Source organism: Schistocerca cancellata, chromosome 2, assembly GCF_023864275.1.
Source record: "Schistocerca cancellata isolate TAMUIC-IGC-003103 chromosome 2, iqSchCanc2.1, whole genome shotgun sequence".
Classification (NCBI taxonomy): Eukaryota; Metazoa; Arthropoda; class Insecta; order Orthoptera; family Acrididae; genus Schistocerca; species Schistocerca cancellata.
In genome coordinates this window covers 757,761,762-757,784,661 of record NC_064627.1, presented here as the reverse complement: position 1 = coordinate 757,784,661, position 22,900 = coordinate 757,761,762, and the positions used below count along the sequence as shown (strand labels likewise).

General features: G+C 42.1%; 1 protein-coding gene across 2 annotated transcripts in view; it reads left to right on the top strand.

Moving 5' to 3' along the window:
- The first annotated feature begins 660 nt into the window (after positions 1-660).
- Positions 661-22,900, top strand: part of LOC126148173 (ninjurin-B-like) — a 33,029-nt gene continuing 10,789 nt past the window's right edge. Inside the window, exons 1-3 of one of the 2 annotated variants that reach the window (XM_049915741.1) lie at positions 661-862; positions 10,915-11,178; positions 20,975-21,178. In XM_049915741.1, the coding sequence (XP_049771698.1) occupies positions 10,921-11,178; positions 20,975-21,178 (462 nt within the window). In that variant the 5' untranslated portion in view covers positions 661-862; positions 10,915-10,920. Of the gene's footprint in view, positions 863-10,911; positions 11,179-20,974; positions 21,179-22,900 lie in introns of both variants that reach the window. The other variant, XM_049915740.1, reaches the window with a different exon arrangement.

The following is a 22,900-nucleotide window of genomic DNA, read 5'->3' as shown; positions in this document are numbered from 1 at the left end:
AATGTGGAAGGAATGTTATCGTTTGGGGTCCCTCGATGACCACTTCGTTAAAGATGGAGCACATGTTATGTTGTAGAGAATGTGAAAAGAAACGGGCCGTTTCGTTTTCAGTGAAACCATACCAGCATACAGGGAGACCATGGAAATCCTAAACTTTAAGGCCGATGAGGATTTAAGCCGCCGCTCTCCCAAATGTAAGTCCTCTGCGGTTTCCCGCTCTCGGTAGGTGTCGGGGAGGGGGCCGTGGGAGAGCCGTCGGTAGAGAGGAAAAACAGTAAGGACAGGTGATAATTGTAGTAAGTATCACGAATTACGGAAAACGTTGGCGTAATAAGTGGAGGAAAGCACCAAATGCGTATTCAGATAGACTGTCAAGTTCCTCAGAATAAAATGCTCAAGACTCTTGATTTCCCTGTATCCCCGTCTTATGCACGTTGAGAGGACATGCTTGTTCAGAATGGTGCCCCAGATTCCGACATCTTTGTTCCAGGTATAGGTCGAGGACGTACCAGAACCGGCCGTGACACAGTGGTGAGTTCTGCGCAGTGACTATCGGATTCGTGCGGGAACTCACTGCTGCACGTGAGAAGGCAGCATTGGCCAAGGCGATACGCACATCCTCCCTGCGGTGGGCGCCTTATCGTGGCTGTGTATGCGTCGCCAGTCCAGTTTCGAGACGTCAGTTTCCCCCGAGCACGGTGCAAGTGCGGACACTATAATTCTGTTGAGCACTGCGAGGAGAAACCTGTCATGTGTTAACGGGCGTTTCTTTCGTCCGTAATACTGCTACTGGTGACTGAATCCGCGCTTCGGACTTTATCTTCGCGCCTGAGGAACTGTCAGCGTTTCCAAACACCGTCAGGTAAGAACGTAGTGGCGTGAGTCCACTTTTATGTTTCTTTATGAACACCGTCCTGAGAGATGTAGTGAGTTCTGATTCTTTAGAAATCTTCTGATCCATCACTCATTTCTATTGGTAACAATTTGGTAATGTAGTACGAACCTGACTTGTACTATGACATTCGATGGAATTGCATGTTTAGTGGTTAACAAACGTTATTCCACTTGCAGACGATCAAACTGCATATTAATTTGATAGCTTCCAACAAATGAGAATGACCGAACCTTTTAAGTCAACGATGATGAGCTTATGGTATAGGTGGTCGGGAGACCCCTCGCGGGGTGGTTCGGCCGCCGCTCCAGAAGTTCTTTAATGCCACTTCGGCGACTTGCGGCTGAATGTGGATGAAATGATGATGAAAGACACACAACACCCAGTCATCTCGAAGCAGAGAAAATCCCTGACCCCGCCGGGAATCGAACCCGGGACCACGTGCGCGGGAAGCGAGAACGCTACCGCAAGACCACGAGCCGCTGACTTTTAAGTCAATGATCTGTCGCTATACTACACGATCAGTCAAAACGAACGCGTTCTTACAATTTTGTAGCAGAAGAGCGGTAGAGAACAGCAGCAGTGGGAAATAATTTTGTGAGAAGAAGTTGTTCATTACCGAAACTGTCTCAAAAGACCAACGAAGAATCGAAAAGAATGAAAGGGGTGTAAATAGACATACTTGAAGAGCTAGGGAAAGGAAGGCTGAAAATTATGAGTTCACATAAAAAGAACGGGCCAAGACCGTCCGCCAAGGAGAGTATGGGGTTGGCAACCACAAGTAAGACGAAGAAGAAGATGATGAAGAAGAAGAAGGCCGAGAGAAGACCGGACAAAACAAGTGATGTTAATATTTTCAAGATCAGGAATGCGAGGAGATTCGTAGCGCAGATTGGAGAGGAGGATCCGAGGACTGGCCAGCACGGTTACAACAAACTCCAATAATAATAATAACGATGAGTTATGTATGTATGTACTGTCAATACATTTGAACTTACAAGTTCCACACCAATGATGTGAAAATTTCATTAATTGCTGATGAAGTGTTCTGCCCACAGATTTTCTCAAATTTTCTTTCTTTTTCTGCTTTTTTTGCACCTTAATGTGTATGGTTTAAGTGGTTCGCAGACAGTAAAACTTGTAGTCTAACTGCATAAAAAAACTGGAAGTTGTTTGCAATTGAAAGTTATAGCGACGTTTCAGCGCAATATCTTCTCGCGTTTCTTGCCGGGTAAATCCGCAGAGTGCCCGCGAAGTTTTGGCAGGCATGTTCCCTCCTTCCATCTATGCCAGCAGAACGATCCTGTTTGCTGACAAAAGATTGAAAATCGCGCAGTTACCAACATATTGCTTCTTATTTCGTATGAGCCACATAGAAGGAGTGATACTCCCAAGCCGTGCACTATAAGCTGACGTCATTCTCTGCTGCCGCTGTGTGTTAATTGAATTTTTGAACAGTTGTCGGAATTTTTCTACTTTTATTCTGAGCGAAGTTCAAAATGTCAGTAAATGACGATCTCGTTAAACAAAAAATTTTTATTGGTGACAATCAGCCGCTTCCCCCTAATGAAAGTAACTAACTTCGCACAATGTTTCTGTCTATGAGTAATACCATCATGACTGTTACTGAGGATCGAGTATAACTCTGGTTTCTTGGTACAATGGCACTTTTCCTTTTGTGTAAAACTTTTTCACATTATATCGCCTTTCTTAATTTTAATTTCTTTTCCGGTTTTGGGAAGAAGACGCAATTGTTTATATTTGGAAGCGCTTGTGAAGTTCATAAGTCTATGATATCTCCGACGACATTACGTTTTTGTAGCGGTAGGGGTAGTGGCAGTAACAATTGTGAACGATATGGGAGAGGGTTCCTAGTTTGGCCTTAAATCCAGAAAAGCAAGGGATGTTGAACGTGTAAGGGCAGTAACTTTCCTGCTTCTGATCTGGGCTCCGAAACTCTGCAGAATACTTCGTGTCTTCTCCTCAGATTCTGCCAGATACCACATACATTCTTCAGACCTACTATGGTGCAGAACCAGGCATTTGTTGAGTGCAGAGAAAAGCAACAACATTTTCAGAGAAACGCCTTAACACGTAAGCCTTCAGTGTAGACGCACAAGCAGTCCTCGTCTGGCTAAATGCGGTAAGCTACTGACTATCGCAGGCAGAAAGTATCAGCCGACCGCTGTGGCCGAGCTGCTCTAGGCGCTTCAGTCTGGAACCGCCCTGCTGCTACGATTGCACGTTCGAATCCTGCCTCGGTCAGGTTAAGTTAGGTTTAAGTAGTTCTAAGTCTAGGGGACTGATGACCTCAGATGTTGAGTCCCATAGTGCTCAGAGCCAGAAAGTATCACTGACAGCATTTTGCCTTGGCTTTGAATGGGATGCAGCTACTTGAAATTTTATCCAATCTAAGAATATTCCTCACACTACAAACGACGCTGTATGACAGAAACGACCAGTGCACACTACACGTACTGTGCTTTATTTATGAGATAAATTTGAAGTAACCACATAACTACCGGGAACGTCTTCCTCTCTTTAAGCAGAACTTACACCAAGACAAACAACGAATAAAGAAAATGATGAGATGGCAATGTACACCAATCTGCCTCTGTGTGCTGACCTTCCTATATGTAAACCTTATTAACTGCTATACAACTCATGGAGACAAAACTGGGTATTGTGCTGAAATTCTCTGGCAGACTGAAATTGTTTGCCGAACCGGGAATCGAATCTGGGACATTGCTAGGTCGCGTCCCGTTAGTTAGTTTCAATCCGCCCGGGGTTTTCGGATCAGCGCAGTGGAATAGTGGAATGTCAATTATGACGATATGAACGTAAGGACAGCACAGCACCCAGTCCCCAAGCATAGAAAAATCTCCTCCGACTCGGCCAGAAATCGAAGCCGGACCGCTTCCGTTTGCAATCCGTCCCACTGACTGCGCAGCTAGCGAGGCGGACTAGGAACACTTTTCGCTGCCGAGTGAAAATTCGTTCTGGTGTACGGTATTATTATAGTTCTTGGTGAAGAAAATCATTTTTACTATGCTATCACTTTCCTACGAGACTTTCCAAAGATAGACCATTGTCACACAGACTTCAAGAGTTCTTGGACTGCAGTTTAACGCTATTGATACTATTCTACTGGGTTCTAAATATTGATGCACATCAAATTTATTACAATAAAGGACTACTTAAAATTAAATTTGAAATTTCAAACTGTTGTCAAATATTCTTCCATTGAGTCATAAAATACTTTTGGAAAATCAACAGATTTTCACACATCAAAAAGCAGTAAAACTGGTTCAGAAAAGAAAAGTTGCACTACTGTCGTTATCAATAAAAGCTTTTTTATCTTTTTAATATTAGAGAGCTGTTTTTTCTGTGTGCCGTTGAACCAGTACAAAGCAGCACTTACATTGATTTCTGGTAAGAAAATTTATTCGTAACTCATTAAAATCTACTGATTTTCAACAGAAATATTTAGAAAGGCGTGCAGTCCACGTTATACAATACTGTCATTTTCTTCAGCCAATGCTCAGTCTCCTACATTTAAATTCCCCAATGTACTGAGTACATCGTTTCTGCTTCCTTTAAAATACACGGTTCAGTCACATTAATGTTCGACGTCAACGTGCAATAACCACTCACAGACACCAGGTGACAGAACTGGCATAGGACGGTACATAAGGCGTGTCGGGGGGCACGGAAACAGTGCAGCCGTTGTAATACGGAGACGGATAGACTTATTTGACGTCCAAAAGGGCATGATCATTGGTTTTCGGGGCAAAGATGGATGCTTTTCCGAAATAGCTAAGTTTATAAAATGCTCGAGTGGCCCCGTTGAAACGGTACAGTAGTTTCCGCTCTATAAGCAGCAGGTTTCGCCGGGAAATAGAAACAGAGGCGGCTCCGCAGCCAATTTTATTACACGACGCGGCCGGCGGCGGGTGCAACAGAACCCATGTGGACGGGTGGAAAGAAATGGGTCAGGCTTCATAATACGTATTCATATGTGTTGTGTATTATGCATTTCTTGTACGTGAATGTGAATCTGCATATGAACTTTCCTAATCCTCCTCACACCTTTCCGTAAAGCGTGACCAAATCTTTGTTGAGAAGTAGTTCTGTAGTATAGTAGTGCCAACCTTACTCCTGGCTAGGGGATCAGAGAGACAGCACAGGCAGGTAAAAGTCAAAGACTTTCCAGTGTGACAAGATTTGGGGTGGAGAGGTTGGTCATGGCCAAGTGGTTCGACCGCCCCCTCCACCGGGGCCCAGGAAGACCTCCGGGTGCCCACCATAGTCTGGGAGTGTTACTGAAGACGGGTAAGTGAGCAGACGTGCCCTCAGTGCGTCTGTCTCAATGTTCACGCATGGAAGAGAGGTATTTGAATATTTGTACTAATTCTTTTATTTCCATCTTCGGATTGTGTAAGGTAATGAATGTGCTCGTTTAATTCCGGAAATTTGACCCCCTGTGTTAAAGTATCTGGTCCCCAGTTTGCCCGTTATCCTCCTCACATAGTGAATGTCCTATGTAAAATATTGGGAGACTTTGGTGGTATACATTTGGCCAACGCAATTCCGTCTTACCCGTAGAAATGTGGGTGCAGTTAGTATATAATATACCCGAGCTATAAGTTGTAAAATTGTAATATCTGTAAACTGAAACAATTGCTGTTATCGCTGTATAGTCGAGTGATAATGTTTGAAATAAATAGGAAATCAACTGTCATCAATCTTTAACATACCTCAAAAATCACAAAGAAGTCAAGTTAAAGGAATTTATTTAAAATAAAAGCTATAGAATGCAGGGACCCACACATCAGCGTGTGAGTCCTCCAGCCTCTTGCCTAGTATCGTACAGAAAGGACACGCTCTCTAGGTAGTGCTCTCAAGCTCCTCCCCCCAGTTATCAGTTGCGCAATTTTGATTCAGGGCTTGACAACATCAACTTTCATCTGGCGTCCCTAGGCAAGGAGGTAAGACGGTAAACTTTCACCGTGGTTTAAGTATACCGTGCGTGGCAAACTGGTGCTATCCAAAACCGACGCCGAGGCAACTATTGGGTACCACGGGCCGTAGATGACTGGGGTGCACGACGGGGTGGCGGCTACAGAGAAGCGTACGCTTGATTAGACGTGCAAAACTGTTGAGCAACTGACAGCCCAGATGAATCGAGAGGCTATCAGCAATGACTCCACGACCATTCAACGAACGTTGCTGCCTATGGGCCCTGGCAGAAAGCGCGTGGTTCATGCACCCATGCTGACTTCTGTTCATCGGAGCCGAAGGCTGGAATTTGCATGCCAATACCACAGCTGGACGTCCACCGAGTGGCAGCGGGTGGCCTTTTCAGATGAATCACGCAGGATCGGGCAAACGTCGGTTGACGTGCACAGCGTGATACGTCTGGAAGCAAAAAACACCTGCAACAGTCATCGGAGTGGTCCAGACCGGAGGAGGGAGCGTTTTGGTCTTAGGATTGTTTTCGTGGCATTGCTGGGTGATCTAGTCATTCTGGAAGGACACTGGATCAACACGAGTATGCATGTCTCCTTAGGGACCACATCCACCCCCATGTACAGTTTGTCTTTCGTCGGCACGATGGCGTCTAGCGGTAGGACAACGCTATGTGTCACATAGGTTGGAATGTACGTGTCTGGTTCGAAGAGCATCAGGATGAGTTTATCGTACTCCCATGACCAAAAAACCCCCAGATTTAAACCCAATAGGTGAAGTAGTGTGTAAGCTTAGGGACTGATGACTTTAGCAGTTAAGTCCAATAAGACTTCACACACATTTGAACATTTTGAACACGAAAATCGTCAATCGCAGCTGGCCACGGCACTGGAGTCAGCATGGCCCCACATCCTCCGCGATGCGTTTTAGAGCCTCACTGACTCTCCCTGCACCATTCGCGTCGGTCTGCGCTACAACAAGTGGTTATTCAGGCTTCCGACAAGTGGTCACATTAATGTGACTGGGCAGTGTATATTCGGATTATCCTCAAAAATTCTGTACTGTCAACTATTTCTCATTTACGACTGCGCATGCTGTAAGACGAGGCTTTCTCAACAGTGTTGGTGGATTGGCCGCAGAGATGGCGTCAGCATTTAGTGATGTATGTAATCATGGTGAATATGTTGGTTTGGAAGAGCCTCTGTTTTCGAGTTGTGCCCTCCGATTCCCGAGTAAATCACCATGTTGAAGAAGCCACGCCATACTTGAGGTATGACTGATTAATAGCAGACTTTACATTTAGAAGAGATATGACAAGGCGTTTAAATGCAACAATATGTGGAAACAATCTTGTGACCATTAAGATGTGTGAGAACTTTAATGCAATAATGCAAGAACGTCACCTGGATATCAAGCATTTTTCGCTGCAATCATCCCAGGGCGCGTCTTTAGTAGTTTACAAAGAAAAAGTAAATGAATAAAATAAAATAAGATAAAAATTAAGCAGCTTCGTTGGAGTTTTGAGGCAAGAAATCTGCAGAGAATGGCAGCAGAAATGAATTAATGTAGCCATACTTTTTCAGTTGCCTCAAATCTCCACCTTTACCATAAGACATGACTGATTTGTATGAAATTTAGGAAGGACATGGAATAGTTACTTTGCCATCGTGGTGTAAGCGCGACAGAAATTCCCAAGCTCTCCAGAAATGCGGTAAAAGTTGTGTATATGAATGAATTTTATTTCCAACTCTGTCGAAAACTTCCATATTAATAAACCTATACTAAAAAAAGTTCTGCTACTGGCTTCATTTCTGAATTTGATGTAAATTATTTCGTGAAGTATAAACAGGAGAAAAAAAAGAAAGGTCGTGTTTCACGATGTAATAAAATCTTTCTGGTTTCGCTTTTCTTTCAGTCTTTTTTTCTTTTAAACGCTGTTTAGTCACAACCTAAAGTGCTGAGGCATCAAGGAATCAAGACAAATGTGGAGGTTAACAATCGTAGAGAGAGACCAAGACTGAATACAGTAACCACGTAACGGATGTAGGTTCCAGTAGTTATGCAGAGATGAAGAGGTACTGTTTGCTAATTTTGTACTCAGTTTGATATTTATGTCAACGATACATTGCCGCCGGCCGACGTGGCCCAGCGGTTCTAGGCGCTTCAGTCTAGAACCGCACGACCGCTACGGTCGCAGGTTCGAATCCTGCCTCGGGCATGGATGTGTGTGATGTCCTTCGGTTAGTTAGGTTTAAGTAGTTCTAAGTTCTAGGGGACTGATGACCTCAGATGTTAAGTCGCATAGTGCTCAGAGCCATTTGAACCATTTGATACATTGCCATATTGCCCGTCGTAACATATTCAGAATGTAATAAGAGAAAAAAATAATCTCAACAAAACGGTGAGCTATAAATTCCAGATTGAAAAATGACAGTAATAATAACAAACAAACAGGACAAAAATTAATTTGCAAAACTTAACAAGGGGAGTGATAGGGGAAAGACAGATCAGACGTTACTTTAACCACAATCCTGTGTCTGGCGTTATCGTAACAGTGAGAATGTTGCTAGTTCATAGTCTCTTGGTGTTGCTCTATCTGGAACAGGTCCATATTTTGAGGACGGAACAACATAGTTGTTTCGGTTCTCAGTCCATATGAAACAAGTAGGGCTTACAAAAAATTCAAACATGGGGTGCACGGTAGAAGAAGTATTTCGTGTGGACAGTGACGAGTTTCTTCGTCCTTCTCTTGTTTGGGATACGTAATCTTGACATATCAGGAGGTAAAGCCAGTCTTACCAAGAATCTCACGAGGTGGCACTACCGAACTAAGACACTGCGCAGGCGAAGCAATGAAGATTCTTAGATGAATTAAAACAGTTATCTGAGTTAGTCATTTTTATTCTCTTCCAAGATGCTTTTCGTGGGCGTACACTCTAACCTTTAGGTGGATCAGGGGGACAAGTATATTTTTTCACTTGGATGTAGCCAGTTTTGATTTTAAGTTATTATTGTCACTTGTACCATAATATGGTACTGTAATAACGATCTGATGTGTGCTTGCTGTAAAATGTGAACTTTAACGGCCGGAAATGTCACTTCATTGAACTATTCCTTGCTATGATCCAATGAACTTCTTGCTGAAACCTGATGTTTTGTCCCTATCTGTAGAGGACATAGTCAAGGTGGAGTGTAGCTTCCCTGAATGTTCGGTTCACATCCTGGCTAGCTACATAACAATAAAAGTTTTTTTCGCGGTCTCCGTTGGGAAGGCTCGAAAGTCGAACGCAGGTGGCCATTGTCCGTTGCTGTCGTCCGCCTTCGCTATCTCCACGTCGTGGACGACTGGTACACATCTTCTTCAGGACCGCCATCCGCATTCCGTTCAATTGCATACCCCCTCCTTCCTTTTAAACATGTTTTCCAGCAGGGAGACCATCAGATTAGATAGGCCTCAGGTACTGGCTGCCAAGAACGGGTATTAACGAAAGGCTATACATAGAAGTGAGACAGATTATTAAACATGCAATAATTTTATTCCAGAGTTAGAGGTTTTGATACTGAATGGATTTCAATTCTGATGTATATATTATAAATGGCTAGTATATATATATTGCCTGAGAAAAAAAGTGAGCACCGAGAATAGGAGGAGGAATCAAACACAACTTCACTGATTTAGAGAGTATGTGATGTTATTTCAGTGCTTCCAAATTCGAATCAAATTTTCAAAGAACTCCGCAGTAGAAAGCCCCTTATCAGTATGATTTTGCATCCCCTGTGGCCTAGATGCATGCACTGATTCGGTTGGGAAATGTCTCATAAAGTCGTCGTGTACTGCACTGAGGCGATCTGGTCAATTATTATTTTAACTGGCCTTTGATATCCTGGATAATGCCACAAGAGATGAAGTTGATGTTCAAGCTCGACCCAAACATTTTCTATTGGAGACACATCTGGAGATCTTGTTGGCAACGGAAATACCGCATGAAGCTGACAGAGACTCGTGGCATCTGTGGAAGAATGTTGTATTGTTGAAAAACGGCGCCACGATACTGACACACATGAATTAACAACTGAGAACACAGGATGTCCGTGACGTACCATTGTACCATCAGAGTTTCCTCAGTCACTACTGGCCGTGACCTGACGGTCGCACATCGTGACGCCAGGAGTAACATCGCTGTGCTTGTTTAAAACATTGGAAGAATGAGACCTGTCCCCAGGTCGCACCATACGCGCCGACGACGGTCATCCGGGCTAGTGCTGAACTGCGATTCATCGCTGAAAACAATGTGGCGTCATACGCCATCAGTCAATGCTTTCTGGTTTCGGCACCAGCCCAGACGCAGCCGTTTGTGTAGTGGTGTTAACAGCAGGATACGCATGGAATGGTAATTCCATAGTCTCTGACCAATGATATGGGCCAATATAGAATGTTGCGCAGAGCCCTTTACTTGTTGTCGGATGGCAGGTACAGATATGAGGGGATTACCATGTGCCTGGTGCACAATACGGCGAATCTCCCTTGTAGTGATCAGGCGTGTCAGCTGCAATCTTGGCGACGAGTATTCCTGCCTTAACGTTGCCATGCATTTCAACATTGGGCCACTGTCACAGGTGAATGATCTACAATTCTGGATGTCGCACGATGAGACCAGCCACCGAAATGGAAATCCACAACAAGACCTTTCTTCAAACCCTGTAAAATGCTGAAAAGGCTTTATAATACGAGTAGGTGGCAACTCTGTGTCTTTCAGAATGATCACTCACCATCTGAAGCTGTTCACGCACGTTATATACCTTTCTGGACCTGGTAACAACACTAAATACGATTGTCACTATTGTATTCTGGTAGCCGTTCTACATCTCACAATGAATGGCATCACTTTTTTTGACAGCCAGTGTATGTTCCTTATGAAAGACTAGTTCGTTGAGTGTTATGTTGCCAATAAATTAAGGTTGCAAACTTACTATTTATTACAATTTCGGCAGTATAGTTGATGTTGAGCGCAGTTCCCAGTGGTGATATGCGTCTTTTGTGGATATGGCAGCAGGTGATTATGGTGGCCATGGCGGCGATGGAGACGACTCAGAGCAGCCCGGCGATGCAGGGCCGAGCGGTCAGCGTGAGCGTCGACTCCCTGGACGTGGTGGCGGCTTCACACTCCACTGGCGCCCAGGGGGCGGCGGCATCCACTCCTAGCGGTGCTGCAGACTCGCTGGCAGTCGTCGACCCGGCCGACCAGGACGAAAAAGTCGTCAAAGTGGAGTTGGCCAACTTGTCAGCCGCGACAAGCAAGGAGGATATTGATGACGAGGTGAGTCAACCCGGCAGTAACAGACAAAAGAAATCTACTCATCTCTTGTCCCACCGATGACCTGAAGTAGATTGTATGATTGGAGTTCGTACAGGATGTCACATGCCTACACTAGCAAGTTTTTTTCTTGACTACGAAATTCGGTCAAGCTCACACTAAGTAGACGTGAACGACGAACTGAGTGGTGAACTTACTTTCTGCTACAATGCATTACGTGTCGAGCAAGTGCCACGACAGGATTTAGACACCAAAGCGCCCTAGGCCAAAGACTTTCCGGTGTCCTCTGAGTCCCTTGATTCCGCAACCCCAACCCTCTACGACAGGTTTGTTTTTGTTTATAAATATCCCCGCGATACCATGATTTCCGACGGATTTGTTGAAAGGATCATGAGAAGTGGTGTTCGTCTCTAACAAACACTCTTGAAAGACCTAACGTGACACTGTAGGTTCATTAATGCTCAGATAGTTGGGTCATTAAATGTTTCGCTTTCATTGTTTGCGTCTTTAAAATACAGTTTCATAACAATGTGCACACTTCCAATTGTGCTCACGTGCCTCATTTCTTCTTTGTCCCCCACACACTCTTACGTTTCCCCGGCTTTGTCGTCTATTTCCTTGCTCCCAAACAGTGGAAGCTCCATACTACCATCACAACTCTCGCCTTTAATGCCTCTTAGGAATAAACACCAACAATAGTATCGCTACCACTCCAAACTATACCAGCGCTGTCGCCACAGGCATGACTGCCATCAGCTCTCTCATTAAACGTTTTTATAATGTCACTTTGATCGTTAATGATATGACTACCTACAAGGTAATGCAAATTTGAATTCTCACGCTTAGAAAAACATCATCAACTTCATCATCTTCATCATTATCCTTTCAGGGATTAGGCCCTACTGCCTGTTCCAGCCTCAGTCCGTGTTTGCCTCAGCCTTCTGAGTCTCTTTGACCAACAGGTCTGTATAACAGGTCTGTATGACAGTGCCACTTTCTAAATTCTCTTCCTACTTGATTCTATATTGGTCCATTTTATACTACATTGCGAATATTTGTAACTGATTCCGTATATTCTGGTTGTTTATTTTATCAGGGCGTGTGTGTCCCAGTAGTATCCTAAGGAATTTCATTTCTGTTGCTTGTGTATGACTGTGGTCTTTCTGTCTTTCAGGAATTCGCTTAGAAAAACATTCGCCAAATCTTGAAGCTGGAATAGTGTCACCTTTTTTCATTCAGTTGTTGGTTTTCTATTTTGTACACCAATAGCTTTTTCACACCACTCATCCTCTTGTATAGACTACTTAAAAAATAGCTACTGCGCTTAATGATGACAACTGACAACCAACTTGTACACAAATCTATGCGAAACGTAACTCTACAGTAGCTGCAAGTAGGGTTGTCAGATTTCTCGGTCGTCCAACCAGGACATTCTGATTTCTCAGTCATCAAACCGGAACACAATGAAAAATCGCTTCTCAAATTGTAAGATAAAATACATTTATTAAGAACAAAAACGAAAAATGCAAATGAAATGCGTAAATATGTATGTACGAACATGTCTGCCAACTATATTTTTGCCTTTATGGCGTATAAATGTTTTTAGGAACAGAAACAATAAGGGCAAAATAATTTCATGTTTTCACCTTAACTGCTCTATAACAGAAATAAACCTGAACTTTTATTTTTTTGTGCTTTGCGTTTGACTTGGCCATTTTTAATCCAGCCTTATTATTTAATAAATAATCGGTCATTTCTGAACAATCAAAATCATGATTTTCCAAGCATAGAAGAATGCTCACAACGGTATTGACTGAAAGTTTATTCCTCTCTTCCCTCCACTGTATTTCCGCCAAAGAAAATATTCTTTCTATGTTACCGTTGTGGCTTGGTATGGAAACAACGCACATGCTTAATAAATCCCTATATTTCTCGTGAAATTCCGTTTCCAGTTTGGAAAATACAAGTACCCATTTTGTTTTCTCAGTCTGGTGACTGTAATTCACAGATTAGGTTGGGTTTTACTGAGCTGATTCAGTTAAATAAAAATGTGTCATTTAAAATAATATTTTTTGTTTTCAAATATTCCACCGATTTTTCTAAATCTTTCCATCCAGTTATTTTTTTCAGTCATCCACGAAAACACTAAGTATTTTTTTAATCGTATGGTCCACCGTTTCAAGTAGCCAGCCATCGTTTTGTAAAAGTTTACAAGTTTTTCATTAAACATGTTATTCTGTTTCTTGAAAATTTACATTCTTTTAACTAGAGAACATAAAAACTGAATTTTCAGCTTTTCCATTGCTGTGTTCTTAGTCGATGTAACAACATTTATAAGTCTGTGAGTGACTTTTTCTTCCCTTTTTTTGGTATACTTTATTAATACCATGTCTGCCTTGTCTTGCCTCCAAATCCAGTGCATTTTTTCACGTCACTTTTTAAACCACTTAAAACTTGTACACTATAATTGACCGCCATATCTGACGTCTCCCCTCTCAAACTTCTCAGTTTCAATAATTTTATATTTATGTCCGCCTTGGTAAAATACTGAATAAAATGTGACTTTTTTTCCTTTTTATGGTTATATTAACAGAATCTTCCGTCGGTTCTTGGTAGAACAACATTATAATAATAAATGAAAAGCTTTTCACTTTTTATGGTTAGTTACATCGGTGCTAAAGCTATAAAATGAGCAACTTTGAAGTTCATTACGAATGAGATCAGCTGACTGAGGTGCAAGAACTTGCTATTATGTGACAATTTTGGAGTCATTAAATATTTTTGGTATTAACTTATTGAGGCAGTCTGTAGAAGCAAAAGACTGATTTTTTTCGGCCATGTGGCTTGCAAAACACCTGCTGTAGTAATTTTTTCTTCTTATAAACTATCGTGTTTTATAAAATAGTTTGTGAAAGTTTTATTTGCACTTAAAGATGATACGTTGGATTTATGTTTCTCCTTTCGAACGTGATCCTTTTTATCTGCAGTTCCTCTGTAGTGTCCCGCGGTCGGCAGGAAAGAACTAACGATCAAGTCTGACCACACTTTATTTAACTAAAGCACCTTCTTGGCCTGGACTAATTTCTAAAATCAAGAACAAGAAACACAATAATTCTTGAGGTGGCAAAAACCAGATATAATTTGCAAGACAATGAAAATAAATAATAACAACCAAAATACTACGCTATACAATTCCAAAGTGGTGTTACTCTCAACAAGATACAAATTTCTACAGAAGACAACGGCGAGTGTCTACTGGACTACAGCCGGCGTAGGTATTGGCCAGAGCTGTCCTAGCTGTAGGTACACAATGCCGATCTGACTCTGTTGGCGCGCTAATAATACCGATTCTGCGGAGTGCTACAATTAGTTCCAATTGGTGGGTCTCCGTCACATGGCATTTCACTAAGTAGTGCCGTGTTTATGCGGAAGGTCTGTCGATGTTTACATTCGCTGGCGATGTTTTAATGGGAGCTCTTGAAGGGAGGTCAGCAGACCACCTCGCTTGTCTGTTGTGCGGGCCCTCTAACAGATAAGGGGCCACCATGACACCCTCCATGACCAATACTTAAATATGTATTACAGAGTTTATAGAAGGCTTCATGTTCTGTTCTGCCTTTTTCAACAAAAGAATATTTCTCGCTCTATTTGTCGAAAATTTCCACTTCCTCTTTGACATTGTGGACAGGACTCAAAGTTTATAAAACACAGTATTTTTGAAACTTTCTGATTTATTTAAAAAAAGACTGTATATTAGGTACATTACGGAAACTTTTTAGTGAGTGCACCTCAGAGGAGAATGAGGGGGAAGGGCAGCACAGAGATAAGCAATTAACAGCATCACATGCATTGCTGACAACATAAACTTTGGCCGATCTTCCGCTACGCTAGAAATGTCAAATAATAAGGTTTCGCGACTGCACAATGTGAGAACGCTCACATTCAAACATGGTATTATTTATAGTAATAAATACTAAATAAAATAAAGTAGTAATGACTCAATAAGTAGATAACCAATGATATTTTAAACTTCAGTAGCGTATTTACTCCATGTCAGACTGTTAGATCGCAAGTGATGAGAACAGCGAGAAAAGGCACCATATCCGTAGACTTCTACCGACACTAGAAAGTCGCACTATAATTGCTAACCATTGCAAAATTTACTAACGTCGGTAGCAAGCTGTATGCAGAAGCAGTAGAAACATTTGATATCTACATAAATATCATCTTTTCAGACTTAGTCGTCAAACACCTTCTAGTCAACTAAATACAGTACGAATCAGACCCTCTGCATGTATATCTGCAGACTGAGAACTGCGAGAAGATGATTGTGAGAAACACGGCGTGCTGCGCGCCGACTAGAGGAGGTGCTACCGGTTTCACTATGCAAACATAGTTAAGAATCAAAAAGGCGATAAACCGGGACATTTGAACGTCCCGAAACGTGTAACCGGCACACTGGGACTTGAAAGTTACAACCGGGAGTCCGCAGTAATCGGGACATCCGTCAACCCTAGTTTCGAGCAGCGAAATTAACAATCGCCCTTCCAAGTGAACTCATCAATTGAACCTACGGAATGTCATCTACTCTAGCGGTCTTGTGTTGATCTAGTTCTCTCAGTGCTCTGCCAAATTCTACTCACAGTACCGTATCTCACGTCTCACCTTCATCTACTCCCTTTTCCTTTTCTGCAATAATGTTTCCATTTTCCTTGTGGTCTCTCCATACATTTGCCTTCTACATTTTATCTTTTCTTTCTTTGCTCAATACTGGCTTGCCATATGAACACTTAATATTTATAGGTTGCTTCTCTTTTCTTCAAAGGTCCTTTTAATCTTCCTGCGGGCAGAACCTATCTTTCTCTAAAGAATACATTCATCTACAGTTTTGCATTTTTCCTCTAGACATTCCTGATTACACTTTCTGCCAGTATAATTTTTTAAACGTCTGTATTTTCTTTCGATTGCCTTATTGGCATTTTTATATTTACTTCTGTCATGAATAAAATTCAGTATTTCCTGTGATATCCAAGAATTACCTTTTTGCCTATTTGATGCTCTGCTTCCTTCACTATTTCATCTTTCAAACCTGCCCGTTCGTCCTCTACTGTGTTCGCTTCCCCTGTTTCAGTCAAACGTTGCCTGATGCTCCCGCAGAAACTCTCAAAAACCTAAGGTTTTTTTCAGTTTATCTAGCTCTCGCCTACTTAATTTCTTATCTTTGTGTAGTTTCTTAAGTTTTAATTTACACTCCATAAGCAATAAATTATGTTCAGGGTCAGTAACTGCTGCTGGAAATGTCTTAGAGTTTAAAATACGGTTTAGAAGTCACTGTCTTATTATTAAGCATGTTAGTCGGGAAGAGTCTGAAAAGCTTGTAAGGTTGTTACAGGCTAGGTTGTGCTGAGAAATAATTGTCATGAAAAAAATTCGATACGATGCACCGTTTCAGAAATAATTAGCAATGAAGTGAGCCAACCTTAAAAGATTTTTAGACTGTTTCTGACTACCACATATAAGTCTGAAACCTTCCAGTGTCTCCATGTTTCTTCCACGTACACAACGTTTTTACATGATTGTTAAACCAAGTGATAGCAATGATCAAACGGTGTTCTGTGAAAAACTGTGTCAGGTGGTTTCCTCTTTCATTCTTTTCCCCTAGTCCATAGTCTCCTACTATTTTTTACTATTCCTTTTACTGCTATAGAATTCCAATTCCCCGTCACAATTACATTTTCTCTTTCTCACCTATTTCAATAATTTCTTTTATCCCATCATACATTCTTTCAATCCCTTCATCACCTGCGGAACTAGTTGACATACAAACTTGTACTATTCTGTAGCTTATTTTCAGTCTGATGTGTAACCTCCCTACCGATTATGGGATCCAACATTTCACGCTCCAACCCTTAGAATTCCACTTTTTGGTTTCCTTTTGACGATATCCTCCTGAGTAGTCCCCGCCCCGGAGATCTGTATGTGGGACAATTTTACGCCCGTAATACTTTACTCAAGAGGATGTCATGATCATTTACCAAATAAAAGAGCTAAGTGCTTCCAGGGCAAACGACGGCTGTAATTTTTCTGTTTCCCGTTCGCAATACCAGCACAGCAAGACGATAATTGCTAACGTTACCAGATCAATCATCCAGAATGTTGCCCCAGAAACTACAGAAAAGGCTCCTGCCTTTCTTCAGGAGGCACATGTTTGTCTAGCTTCTCTACAAATACCTCTCCTTAGTGGTTGCACCTACAATACGGCTGCCTGTATCGTTGAGACACTCACTTCGGCAAGGTGACATTTCAAATTTCAGTGTTACGCGATTACATAAAGTTGTGATCGAAACATCGGCAAACAGAGTAACGCAGACCATAATTTGTTCAATGCTCCAGGAAAAGAAATGAAATTCATTTCACTTTATTTTTTCGAAAGAAAAAATGTGATAAAATGTCTATAGGTGTTCTATTTTCCTGGTATTGCAAAGAGCATCCCATGATATAGCTTATTAAATTAATAACTGGAAAGTTAATCTTTGTCCCATTATTGTATAGAACATCTTCATTTGCACTCAGTGGTATTGTCACCGATGGAATAATGAGTCATACACAACATAAAACTGTGGCACTATAAAGATTGTGATTTGTACGATTATCAGGTAATAAAGAACTTACTTCGGATTAAGATCCAAGATGACCTGTTCTGAAGGTATTATAATTCAATTAGAGATCAAATACAATTTTGTAGTTTTCTATAGTTAATTACAATTAAAATCGTGAGTAGAGTCAAGAATATAAAGCCAGAGGGAATCCAGTAGTTGCGAGGGACAAACCCATTCCCTGACGTCTTTTATTCACTTGCTAAATCCATGCAGTCTATAGCTGCTGCTCTTTGTTGAACTAGAGGAATATTTTGTGCTACTGGGAATCTGAAATATCTCCGCGAGTTTGGGCGAATCACTCACAACAGGTCTAGGTTGTGATGGAAATCTGGTACTGCACACTTGTAGCAATGTTCATATGTTACAACAATTAAACCGAGAAATGCACAACAGCCCCTGCCGACTGCTGTCTCGACTGTTGCCACGATAATTGTAATAGCAAACAGTCTGTTTCAGAACACTTTGTCTGCTCGTAGCTCTGCTACCAAACGCTGGAGATTTCCCACCAACTAAATTTCGTAATGTTATCTTGTAATACCGGCAACAAGAGTAGCGGTATAGTTATCGAAAGGAGAGACTGTGCATTGTGAATGAAACTGTTTTATGCGAACGGCAGCAGTTACAGTGTTCCATTGAGAGAGTATCACCGACTGAAAAGTTTGAGGAGAGACCCGAGGTCATTAAATGGTTTAAAGAAGACGATAATGAAATTCGAAAACACGGATTAGTTTGATGTGGCACCTAGAAGTTATTGCCGAGGATGCAGTTACTGTAACTAAGCATGCAGCACGTGCCCTTCCTAGTGTTAATGCTCGTACAGTGTCACGAGAATTGTTCATCTCATGGTCAACAGTACGGTACGTTTTACGGTTTGTATTACACTAGTACCCGAACAAGACCAGAGGTGCAGCAACTGAAACCTGATGATCCACAATAAAGTTCTGAAGTTGCTCTTCGGTTTCTGCAACGGATCGAAGTTGATTACATGTGGTCGGGCAGTATTCTATGCAGTGACGAGACACATGTTACACTAAAGGGTGCAGTGAATAAACAGAACTGCCGAATTTAAGGTACTGTTAAACTGAGTGTTGTGCACGAAGAGCTATAGCACTCGCCTTATCTGACTAAGCACCTTTATACTCGGTTTGTCCTTCTTTGAAGATAATGCAAACAGAGGGCCTGTCATGTGTACAGCGGCGCCTGCACGTTATCGAGACCTTCTTGTACAGCATATGATTCCTACTTTGGGACGGGGAAACTGTGAAGAAACCACTCTTTCCGTGCAATATGGGGCAATACCTCACGTCTCTCGCCCAGTGAAAGATCTGCTTCATGCAGCCTTCCACGAACGGGCTATCTCTAAAGGTTTTCCAGATGCAAGGCCTGCAAAAGTCACTTGATTTGAAACCATGAGACTTGTGGCTCTGGGGATATCTAAAAGAACGCATTTACTAGGTACACGTTCCATCCATCTCTGCCTGATCGTAGGTCAGTGTACAGGACCACGTTGCTCAGAAGCCATCGGAACTGCTGCGAGCAACTGTAGATCACGTCATTTCGCGGATGCAGCATGTCGTCGAAGACTCCGGTGCTCGTACTGAACAAACTGAGTAAGCGCCGGTTAATCATAAAATCGACAATATACCACTCTCACTTGTTTGACCTTTCTTGCCCACGTCCAGTTCCTAATCAATTACATATAGAAACAAATCTATACGTCTTTCTTGCATTCACAGCGCTAGATTTGCCTCTGGTGACCAAAACTGAAATTAATTTTTTTCCAGCGTAAATTGGTACCGCTTTAATACGTTCATATATTTACTAAGTTTCACTGCTTAACGATAATTACAGCCCACACGGGAACCCTGGGAGTAGCAGCACTTTAGTTTTAACCATCCGGTATATGATGCACCAAATTCATCTTTCTTTCACTCTGTAAATTCACGACTACAAACTTCACAGATTGGCTGAAAAGTATAAAGAAAAGATCACAATATGTATGTTTATCATAAATTTAAGGTTTTCTACATTAACCAACAGCTGACAGCGGGAAACATTTACTAGTACTAATGTGGTGGCGTTGGGTGGGAAGCAATTACAACTGATAGTAATCTGTTTGGTGAAACTGCGTTTATGGTTGAATACAGTTTTTTACAAGAAGATATAATTTTATTGTAATCAGCGCCAATGAGACGATTTCATTATAAACTTATCGCGTTAGTTTTTAAAGTATTTTGTAAGCCATGTCATATATTTAATTACATTCTTGTGCTATTGGTGCTAGTGTATGTGAATACACTCTCCGCATCTGTAAACCATTTACTAGATAGAGACAGCACCATTACCAGAGTGTTGACCGAAGATGCTGTTGCCAGCAAGAAAATATCGTCTTTGGATAATAGTAAGGAAATGGAGAAAGACTTGGACATAATTTACAGTTGATGCAATGAACGTCAACTGACTTCTTAATGTGGATAACTGTAGGGTAATATCCATTAAAAAGAAGGCGAATGGAGAACTAAGTTTGTTGGAAGAGTCCTGGGAACGGAAATTGCAAGCACGATGCTGGCGTGGCCAGTTCTCGAGCACTGGTTCACTCTTTGGAGTCTTCATCAGGTAGTCATAGCAACAGTTATGGAAACCTGGTAATGAGGCCGTTGCAGATCGGTATGGCCCACATGAAAGTCTAACCGAGCTGCATGGGAAAATTAAATGGAAATTATCGGAAGATAGATGGTGCTGCTAAATCATGAAACCCTGTCGGGTAAATTTAGGGAACTGGTACTCACGTAAAACTGTATCACAACTGCGCTTCCAACATCGTCTAACTGGCGTTAAGGATCATGAGAAAAAAGATGAGGGAGAATGTGCGCGTATAGAGCAGATAGTAATTCCTGTCTCACACAGTACGTGGATGTAAGAGATGAGGAATTTCCCAATTTAGAAGTAAAGTGTCTTCAGCCACGCATTGCACAGAGGTTGCGGAGTATATATGTAGATGTAATAGAATATGTGACAAAAATAGTACCTAGAAGCAGACATCTCACAAGCAATTCAATCGTTTTACCTGACAATGCTGACTTCTCCCACAGAAGTAATAGTGGACGGTTCATTATTATTGTCTGTCTGTCACATTAAAGGATGGAGAAACGGAGGATGATCTGGAGACTGTGAAACCGAGAGGGAACGCGTGGGCGGCGAAAAAGACGGTGGCGCAGGGAATGATGGACATTGCGCTGCTCACCTCCAACGCCAACCAGCTGCGCTACCTCATCATGTACGGCAAGCAGAGCAGCACCTACGTCATCAGCATCACGCTCATTGCCATCAGCATCTTACTGCAGGTCAGTTGATATTCTCGACATCTACTTCTGTGCTACACTATCAAGAGAATCCAGACACACCCGCGTATTGCGGAATTGACCACTAGACAGGCGGACTCGTCTGTATAATAGGAGGCGGGGAGAGTTGCGTTGTTAGCAGAAAAGCAGTAACATCAGAATGGGTAGGTTACGAGCGCTCAGTGACTTTGGTCGTAGACTACTCATTGGATGTCACCTGAGTAACAGATTCATCAAGGGCATTTCAACCTCCCTGAAGTTGCCAAGTTGACTGTTGGTAATGCGGTAGTGAGGTGAAAAAGCGAAGGAGCAATCGGAGCTAAACCACGTCCAGGCAGACCTCATGTACTGACGGACAGGGATAGCCGAACACTGCGGACGCTGATTGTAAAAAAAAAAATCGCATGAAATCAGCGGAAGGAATCACTCGTGAATGTCTGGAGAACTATATCTGCAGTGATATATAGTGCCAACAACGAAGAATGGAGCAAGCGGTATTGCGGTATGTGGGGCGGAGGGTGTTTAGTAATTATGGTGTGGACACTTTACTGTACTTTACAAAATGTTAATTGAAAAAGGATATGAACACATTTTACGACATGGATTAATGCTTCCAGTACAGGAACAGTTCAGAGACGATGATTATTTGTACCAGCATGACAATCCATTCAGTCATAAAGCACATCTGTGAGGCAGTAGTTTGTGGACAATAACGTTCCAGAAATGGATTGGCCTGTCCAGAGTCCCCAGCTGGGGTGAGTTAGAACATAGACTTCGCACCAGATGCCAGGGTCCAAAACAGTACCTTCTCTGCTTTCGGCTGTCGGGGAATAATTGGCTGCCATTTCTTCATAGTCATTCAGAAACATCACTGAAATTGTCTCCAGCAGAATTCAAGCTGTCATAAAGGCGGAGGGTGGACACATCCCACATTAATGTCCGCTAATAGGTGTCCGGATATTTTTGATCAGATAGGTACGTCTGCACTTCGCAAGCCCCTGTGCGGTGTGAGGATCACAGTACACAGTGCCTTCCACTCCCTTCCTCTTCCCCATCCGATCACCTCCTGTCTCATTTAATTCACTGGAAGTTGAACTCTGGGAATCTTGTGAGTATGGTTCCATGCGACGTAAATACTCTGTCCCATAACGACTCTTACTGCAGTTTGTTGAGGATTTCGGTGCCACACTCTTTCCGAGTAAAAAGCCTCTGACGAATCGTGCAACTCTTCTTTGAATGTTTTCCAGCTCTTCCGTTAATTCAAGTTGCTAAGGAACAAATATTAAAGAATTGGTCGAACGAAGGTCTTGCAAGCGATGTTTTCCGCTCATGAATTACACTTTCCCAGAATTTTGTTCTATAAATCTGAGTCTGGGAACCGTTTCCCATCCCTAGATTGATGCGGTCGTTTCACATTGAATCACTCTGTATAGAAACTTACAGATACTTGAAGGCTACGTCTGATTACAGTGGTTGTTCTCCGACGGTGCAGAGTAATAATATCGGAGCTTTCGGGCTGCTTGCGTGCATTATATAACGTTTATTTACATTGACGGAAATGGAACACCATCAACACCATGATCGAACACTACCAAATTGGCTTTAGTATTTTCATGCCTTTGGGATATTTAGATTAAAATTTCACCGATATACGAGCTTATTTTCAGTATTTACAGTTAAAAAAGCCATTCATGTAGATGAAGAATGGTGTGGGAACACGTTGAA